Source organism: Eulemur rufifrons, chromosome 6, assembly GCF_041146395.1.
Source record: "Eulemur rufifrons isolate Redbay chromosome 6, OSU_ERuf_1, whole genome shotgun sequence".
NCBI lineage: Eukaryota > Metazoa > Chordata > Mammalia > Primates > Lemuridae > Eulemur > Eulemur rufifrons.
In genome coordinates, this window is record NC_090988.1 from 99,655,669 (window position 1) to 99,663,831 (window position 8,163).

General features: G+C 62.1%; 1 protein-coding gene across 1 annotated transcript; it reads left to right on the plus strand.

Annotated features, from left to right (window-relative positions):
- The first annotated feature begins 209 nt into the window (after positions 1-209).
- Positions 210-7,698, plus strand: FGF3 (fibroblast growth factor 3). Its single transcript, XM_069470664.1, has 3 exons — positions 210-429; positions 2,648-2,751; positions 7,327-7,698. The coding sequence occupies exons 1-3, from the start codon at positions 210-212 to the stop codon at positions 7,696-7,698; spliced, it is 696 nt and encodes a 231-aa protein (XP_069326765.1).
- The last annotated feature ends 465 nt before the right edge of the window (positions 7,699-8,163 follow it).

Consider the following 8,163-nt stretch of genomic DNA (forward strand, 5'->3'; position numbering starts at 1 on the left):
TCCGCCTCTTTCTCGCCCCCTCTCTCTTTCCCTCTCTCTCTTCCCCCCCCTCCTCCCCTCCCCCTCCCTCCCTTTTCCGCGGAGCCGGAGTCCGCACTGCCACGCGCGGGAGCCGGCTCGAGCGCCTTGCGCGGCTCGGCTGCCGCCCCTTCCATGGGCGCCGCGCTCGCCTGCAGCCGCCGCCGCCGCGGGGCGGGCGCGATGCCGCGATGGGCCTGATCTGGCTGCTGCTGCTCAGCCTGCTGGAGCCCGGCTGGCCCACGGCGGGCCCCGGGGCGCGGCTGCGGCGCGATGCCGGCGGCCGCGGCGGCGTCTACGAACACCTCGGCGGGGCGCCCCGGCGCCGCAAGCTCTACTGCGCCACCAAGTACCACCTCCAGCTGCACCCCAGCGGCCGCGTCAACGGCAGCCTGGAGAACAGCGCCTACAGTGAGTGCCCGGGGGTCCCGCTGGGGAGAGGAGCGGCGCCCTGGAGGGGCCCGGACCCAGGGGAAGGGACGGTGAGCGCCAAGGGTGTCCGGGAGGACTGGCCGCTTCCCGCTGCCAGAGGGCGAACGCCAGCGTCCGCTCATCTCTCTCCACGTTCGGGAGAAGAACGCGCGCTGGAGTCTCCCGAGAGCTGGTGGGGAGGGGACTCACGTCCAAAGAGGTCACCCTTGGCCGCTGCCCGCAGTCGGGGCGAACTGTCAGAGTCCGCTGCCCGCCCGGACCGCTAGTCCAAGAGGGCGCGAGGTAGGCGACCCTGTGGCTCCCGGCTTGGCTGCATTTGGCTGCGCTGACAAGTTTAAGCCCTTTGAATTTGTTGGAGAAAAGGATCTGGACAAGGCATTTATCATCCTCTTTATTATTTTGACGACTTCTCCTCCTCCTGCCGACCCCCGGACGCCCCGCCATCCCCTCAGCCCTCCACGCTCGCGGCCGCCCAGGTGGCCGCCCTGTGCGACGCGGAGGACGCTTGCCCCAGCGCAGCTGGGTCCCCGGGCTGCAGCCACCGCCACCGACGGACACTCCTTTCCTGGCGTTGGAATCTGCAACCCTCCCGTCCCCGCCCTGGGCCACAGAGCTACAGGAAGGATTGGGTGCAACGCCACTGGGTGCGGGGCCGCAGGATGCGGGTCAGGAGCGCAGACGGGCGTCCGCCTGGGTCTGCGGTGTAGATACACAGCCCGCCCCGCATCCAGGGCCTGCAGCCAGGACTGCACTCACCGCGGGAGGCCTGGAGGCTCCACATGTTAGGGACCCGGGGCCTGTGCTGAGCCCTCAGTGGGGAGCAAGAGAGCGGAGCCCGGGGCCCAGAAGGACCGTAGTCGGGAGCGTGGGAGTGTGGCCAGGGCTGCTGAGGTCCTCCGCTGCGACCCGCAGCGCTTGGCTCCGGCCCGGGTCGCAGGAAGCATTCGGCGGATTCAGGCGGCGGCGGGAAACCGCAGCTTCCCGGAGGAAAGGCGCAGCTCTGCGAAGGCATCTGGGAGGGGGGCAGCGGTAGGCCACCGCCACCGGAGCCGCACGGTGGGGACCAACTGTCGCCAGGGGTCCTGGTGCACAGACACCCGGGTTCTCTCCAAATCCAGGCTCCCCCTTGCAGGGCATTCAAACTTCCTGGTGCAACCAGGGCGGACTGTCCGGAGGTAGAGGTGGGTGTGCGCCCGCAGCAGCCCCTACCCTGCATCCAGACTGACACTTCTCTGGTCCCGAGGCCAGCACCACCGAGTCGGTCCAGCCTGCGTCCTGGGGACACGAGAGGCCAGAGGCCTGCATCCCCCGCGCGCGCTGGAGCAAAATCTCTAGCGGACCCGCGTTTGGTCTGGTGATCCAGCTATCTTGGTGATCCAGGGATGGATCGCAACCGTGCTGAGTGCCAGGCACCCCTGGAGAGGATGCAAGCAGTCGCCCCCACACCCCTCGGCCACTGTCAGGGGCTCTGGCCCCATCTGAGCATTTGTCGCAGCCCCCACCTCCATCCCAACAACCTCTGTGTCCAGAAGGAAAGGAGTTAGGGGAGACTTAAACTTTCTTACACTAGCAGTGGGTGACACCCGCCAGCATCCCTCTGTGAGCTCCAGGGCTTTCTGCCCCATGTCCAGCACCTCCAGGCCCCCTGTTAGTGCTGTTATCTCCTCCAGGTCCATTGGGGCACCCTCTCCACTCTGGGAGGATTGGATTATCAACTGACGTCATCAGGGGCTGCTCTCCCTCCCCAGTGGAACTGGGCACTGCCGTCCCATAGGGTAATTTGAGAGCTCAGCCTCCCCTGTCTGCAGTCCAGGTTTGAATTCCCACTCGGACTCCGGCTGTGCTCCTGGGCTGGTCACTTAACCTTAGTAGTCTCAGTGTGCTTGTCTGTGAGACAATGACACTAGCTCGCAAGGTTGTTGGGAAACCACACGTCTTGCGGGACTGCTGTGCCTGGCACAGAGTCCGTGGGTGTAAATGTTAATTGTATTATTTCCCTCCCAGGTTGGAATTGCTCATTTTGGAGAAGGCATCCCTGATGTCTCCCCTTCCCTACCCCTATCTGTTGGGGGCGTGTGTGGTCCTTGCCCACCCCCCAAGCCACAGGGCTCTGGGCAGGGCCAGCTGGTGCTCAGCTGTCACCTCTGTGGTTGTGTGGGGGGCGGCGGCAGTGATGAGCCTTCCTGACTCTTCCCAGGCATCCTGGAGATAACGGCGGTGGAGGTGGGCATCGTGGCCATCAGGGGGCTCTTCTCTGGGCGGTACCTGGCCATGAACAAGAGGGGCCGGCTCTACGCTTCGGTGAGTCCGATCTCTCATGTGGGCAGGCACTAATGGGGCAGCTATCTCCCTGGAACGTGACATCAGGGCACAGAGGGAATGTGGGCAGTAGAATTCTTTGCCCAGAGCTGGGCAGGATCTGAGCTGGGACCAGAGCCCCAATCTGTGACTCCACACCCAGTTGTTTTGGCGTTACAGGCTGCCCCAGCTGGAGTGACTAGGAGCACAGCCCCTGGGGAGGAAGGAGCTTGCTGGGGTCAGATGTGCCCTGTGTTCTCCAACAGTGCCGGGTTGGAAAATGTTTCCTCAAACCTTGTTATCACTATTATCCTTCCATGAGGGTACGTGAGAGCCCGGGAGAGACCGTCCCTCAAATTTCCACTGAAATAAATGGACCCAATCCAGCCTGGGGGGGAAGCAAGGTGTTGATTGGCTCAGCCAGAGATCTCCGGGGAACGAGGGCAGCAGGGAGCTGGGCTCTGCTCAGCCGGCTCCCCCAGGGTGGAAGGGCAAGAAGCTGGCAGTTCTTAGGAAGGAACTGGGAGGAAGGGAATTGGGACCCGTGGCCTAGGCACAGGGGCCTTGAACCGGGTTCGGAACCTGGTCTATCTACCACCTGGGCCTCCGTGTAACCAAAAAGGGTCCCTTGACTCTCCAGGCATTGTCAGTGTCCCTCCCCACAAGGGGTAGTGACGAGGAAGACATGGAGTAAAATACATGTGACCAGGAAATTTGCTGTCTCCAGCTAGTGATTACATGCAATTCAGCTGATACCTCCCCGGGCAATGAGAGGTTTTCCATCCACACACGGCCTTGGGGACGAGGCCCTCGGACCGTCTTCCTGCAGTTACTTCTCTATTCAGTTGTGCTTGCAGGGGACACACACCAACATCTTCCTGCCCCCCTTTGAGGTGGGGCAACCCCTCCTCAATTATTTCATCACAAATTTTCAGCTGTTTTGCTAAAGGAAAGGCAAAAGCTGGAATGCAGCATTGGTTTCCTCCGGCCCAGGGGCCGCTCGCTCACTAGAAGCTGCATCTCGGGGCAGGGCCCTTGCGGTGCCAGCTCCTCCGTACCTTCTTGCAGAGTCTCACGCACCAGTCTGGTGTATAAGAAGGGGCCCTTTGCCCAGGGTCGGGTCTGAGTCTTCCTTGAGGTGGACTGGGGCTCTCTGGACTCCAGGGACCCTGTGCCCCTGCTGCATGTGAGGGGGACGACTTTGTATCTCTGAGATAGACCACCCACAACCTCCCCTCCTCTGGGGAGAGGGACACTGCGGGGAGGAGGCCTTGTTGGCCTTCAGTGACGGTACAGGTCTTACTGACCACAGAAAGGGACTTCCGTCCCCACTGGGGACTGCACTTCCTGGCTCAGGAGGGGAAGACAGACGCCTCTACCATCTCTTCCGACGTGGCCCAGGATTTGGGGGGACAGAACAAAGCACGGCCTGAGGGGTCCCATGGTTTGGAGCCCACCTGTGGCTTCCACCCCTAAGAATTGATGGCTTTGAGGGAAAACAGAGAGAGGCTCCCAGCCTCCTGGGGCAGGAGGATGAGTTCACAGGTAGCCAGGCAGTCTAGCTGGACGGTGTGGAACTTTCCAGAGTGCCCAGCAGAGAAGGTCTCACTGCCCTATAGATGACCTGGGAGGCAAGGTAGCCCTGGGGCCAATCCTGTCACCTGCCACCTGGTGCCCTCTTCCCGAGTGCTGCCAACTCCCTGGGAGTGCTGTCCCCCCACCTTGCCTTGTGTCTCCTGAGTTCCCAGGGCTCTGCCCTCAGCCCACGTCTCACCTCGCACAGGCCAGCCCACCTGCTCTGTGGGCAGCAGCCATGGCACCCTGACACTCCCAGTTCCAGCCCTGACCTCCCTTCACTGACTGGAGTCACTCCCCCGAAAGTCCCACTGGCTCAGAGACCCCAGGCAGAGGGCAGCACACCCCACGGGACCCCCGAGCTCCCCTGACTCCCCACCTTAGCCATGGCCCCACCGGCCACTCGCTGTAGCCCAAGGTCAGCTTGGGGGTCACGGCAGACCCCGCCTGCTCTTTCTGCCCCAACTTTGGTCCATCTCAAGTCCTCAGACTGTACCTCCTGGATCTCTTCTGTCCACACACCCCGCCTCCTCCCTCATTCTCAAGGCCAGTGCCTGACAATGCAGGCTCTTGTCACTTCCCGCCAGCATCATTGCAACAGCCTTGGACCCGGCTGCTGGCCTGCAGCCTCTCCTGCCTCCATTCCCCCGTCTGTCCTTCCATTCACTTTCCTTTTCTCCCACCCTTCCTTCCTCCCTCCCTTCCTCCCATCTATCCTTCCATCATCTAACCTTCCTTCCTTCCATCCACCCATCCATCTTGCATTCATTCCTGATTCACCAATCAGCGTCCTGGCCACTTGTCTTGTGTCCACTCTGCCAGGCACATGTTGAGGGGTCTTCCTAAATGGCAAATCTGCTCATGTCATGGCCTCTGGGAACTCGCAGCCACCAGGAATGATTGCCCAGGTGCCTTGGCTCCACCCACCATTCTGTAGACCACGCCCCCTCCCATCTACTGAGCCTCTTTTGGTCTCCAAACAACCTGCGCAGCTCACCCCTCCACCTGTGCTGCCATTGGCTGGAGTACTTCTCTCCCCAGATATGCCCCTGGAAGTGCCCCCTCCCCCCCCCGAGACCCCTCAAAAGTCACCTTCTCAACCAGGCATCTGAGTTACTTCCTCCTCATGTTCCTTGGGTGGCAGTGGCCCTGGGGAAGGGACTTGTTGAACAAAGGGTCTGGGTGGGACAGTAGGGTCACAATGGCCATTGGGACGATTGCCATGGTGAGTCCCAATGGTAGTGGCCCTGGACCTGTGACCCTGGCCCCTGAGCTGACATCTTTCTCCCTGGGCATCTTGGCCACCCCAGGTGCCCTACAAGGTGCAGCAAGTGATCTGAATGCAGGAGGACCTAGGTCCCTGGCCCTTTGCAGCTCACAGACCCATGTCCTCCAATCCTCCCTGCCCCCGTGTGTCCCTGCAAAGAGGAAGCCACCATGTGGCATCCCCAGCCCTGGGAGGATGCACCTCCTGCCAGATGGAGGGACCGGGCAGGAGCGTCAGTGCTGCCCCAGAGTTTCTCAGAGCCCAGTGTGGGAGCCAGACCCTGACATAGCATGTCCCGTGTGAGGGGCTGGGGTAAGTCTGCCCTGAGCCCACCCACCCATTCCCAGACAGTCCCTGAGCCCCAAGCTATGTAGGGGTCAGGTGTAGGTCAGAACAGTGTCTTATTCCCCTGTGATTTGGGGCCTGGCATCTTCCCTGGCCTCAGTTTCCCCAACTGTAAACTGTGGAGGTTGATCTTGGGCAGTGATATCCACACTGGGACTCAGGGTGCCCGGGGTGTCTGTGGAGGGCAGGCGAGCTGGGAGGGGTGGGTTGTGGGGAGAGGAGACTTCCATCCTTACCTGCTGTGGGCGTCCATGTCACTGGGAAAGGATTTGATGCTTAAAACATCTTGCTTCCTGAGGCCCTGCCTGGTCAGATGCCGCTCAGGCCATGGGCTGGGCCTGGCCAGCCTGTGACCCCCTTTGGGCCACTCAGTAGCTGCTCCTCATCCTCACCCCTTGGGACACCACGCCCAGGTGGACACAGACTGCAAGGGTCTCCTGCTCTTGCCCTGCGGCCAGTGCCCAGAAGGCAGGAGATCCTTCTGCCTGCCCTGCACCCCACCATGCCCCTTGCTCAGTTTGGGGAGGGGCTGGCCCTTTCTGGTTGGGATGAAGAAGCCCCTGTGGGTGGTCCCCTTGGGGAGGTGGCCCTAGACATTCCCACCTGCCTGTAGCCAGGACTGAAACCTCAGCTGGGTTTGCTTAAGGCATACCCACCCATTCCCCCTGCCCACAGACTGGGGAGACTCTACAAGGCAGCCCGAGAGGACCTCCCGCAGGCCTCAGGGACATTGGTGACAGCTTCTCCAGTTCAGAGTTTCACTGTGCGCTTGGGAGGACAGGGACCTACCTATCATCCCTGTACCCTACCCCAGGCCTCACAAGGGTCCCCACTAATCTCGATGACAAAGTGAATTTCCTGCACATCCTGCTTATGTGGGAAGCCCCTGGCGGCTGCACTCGTCCCGAGGGAGTATCAGTGATGTTTATTGCACTCATACTTCACACCGGGCTCCCGGCTTTTGTGTTTGTAACCTCCTTCGACCTGTGGGACAGGGACCTTCCAGGCCAGCAGGCAGACGGCCAGGGCACTGGGCTTGGCAGGCCCTGTCTTTGCTCCACAGACCACCCTACACGTCCCTACGAGGTGCCGCCCCCACCGTCAGTGCCTTCAGGGACGGGGATGGAGGCTGGCGGAGCCCAGAGAGGAGGAGCAGGGAGAAGCTGGCTCCTCGGAGGTGCTCAGGGAACCTTAGAGAGAGAGATGTTTGAGCTGAAGGCCACGTTCACCAGGCCCACGTGGGAGGAAGGGCACGCCGGGTGGAGGGCACAGACGGAGCAAAGATGTGGAGGACCGGGAGTGCCCGGGGGTTTGGCAGCCGCAGGGGAGGGGAGGGAGATGTCGGGAAGGAGGTGTCCCTGCGCCCCTGACCCCAAATGTTGTCCCCGCAGGAGCACTACAGCGCCGAGTGCGAGTTTGTGGAGCGGATCCACGAGCTGGGCTACAACACCTACGCCTCCCGGCTGTACCGGACGGTGCCCAGCGGGCCTGGGGCCCGGCGGCAGCCCAGCGCCGAGAGACTGTGGTACGTGTCTGTGAACGGCAAGGGCCGGCCCCGCAGGGGCTTCAAGACACGCCGCACGCAGAAGTCCAGCCTGTTCCTGCCCCGCGTGCTGGACCACAAGGACCACGAGATGGTGCGGCTGCTCCAGAGCGGCCAGGCCAGGCCCCCGGGCAGGGGCGCTCAGCCAGGGAGGCCCCGGGGCGCGAAGCCCTCGTGTGTCCCAGCCCCACCGCTGGGCTCCAGGCTAGGGGTGGCCTAGCCAGGGCCCGAGTGTCCCCGTCGGAGCTCCAGTTTCGTCATTGACTCTCCTTCCGGGCCCTGGCCCCGTCCTGCTCCTGAGTTGGCTGCTGTTTCCGAGGTCACCACGCACCCCTTTTCTGGTGCTCTCGAACGAGGGTCAGTTGGGAACTGCGGAGCCCACGTCGGGGCTCAAAGGGGGCTGTGGCAAACGCAAGACGCTCCTGGGTGTGTGTTGGCAAGGAGCCCCCGCCACCGCAAGGAAGACCTCCCCCCACAAGGCGCCCTCCCCAGCAGACGGAGGAGTCCCCAGCAGCAGGGGACAGCGTGGGGGGGGGTGTCATTGAAACATTAAAGTATTTTATCTACTTTGTTATTTAATAGACTGATGCAGGCCAAGGAAACGCAGCTTTTGCCAGAACGCTGGATGATGGCAAAGTCCGTGCTGGCACCACGTGCATTTTAAGATGGAAGATTGTATTCTGAG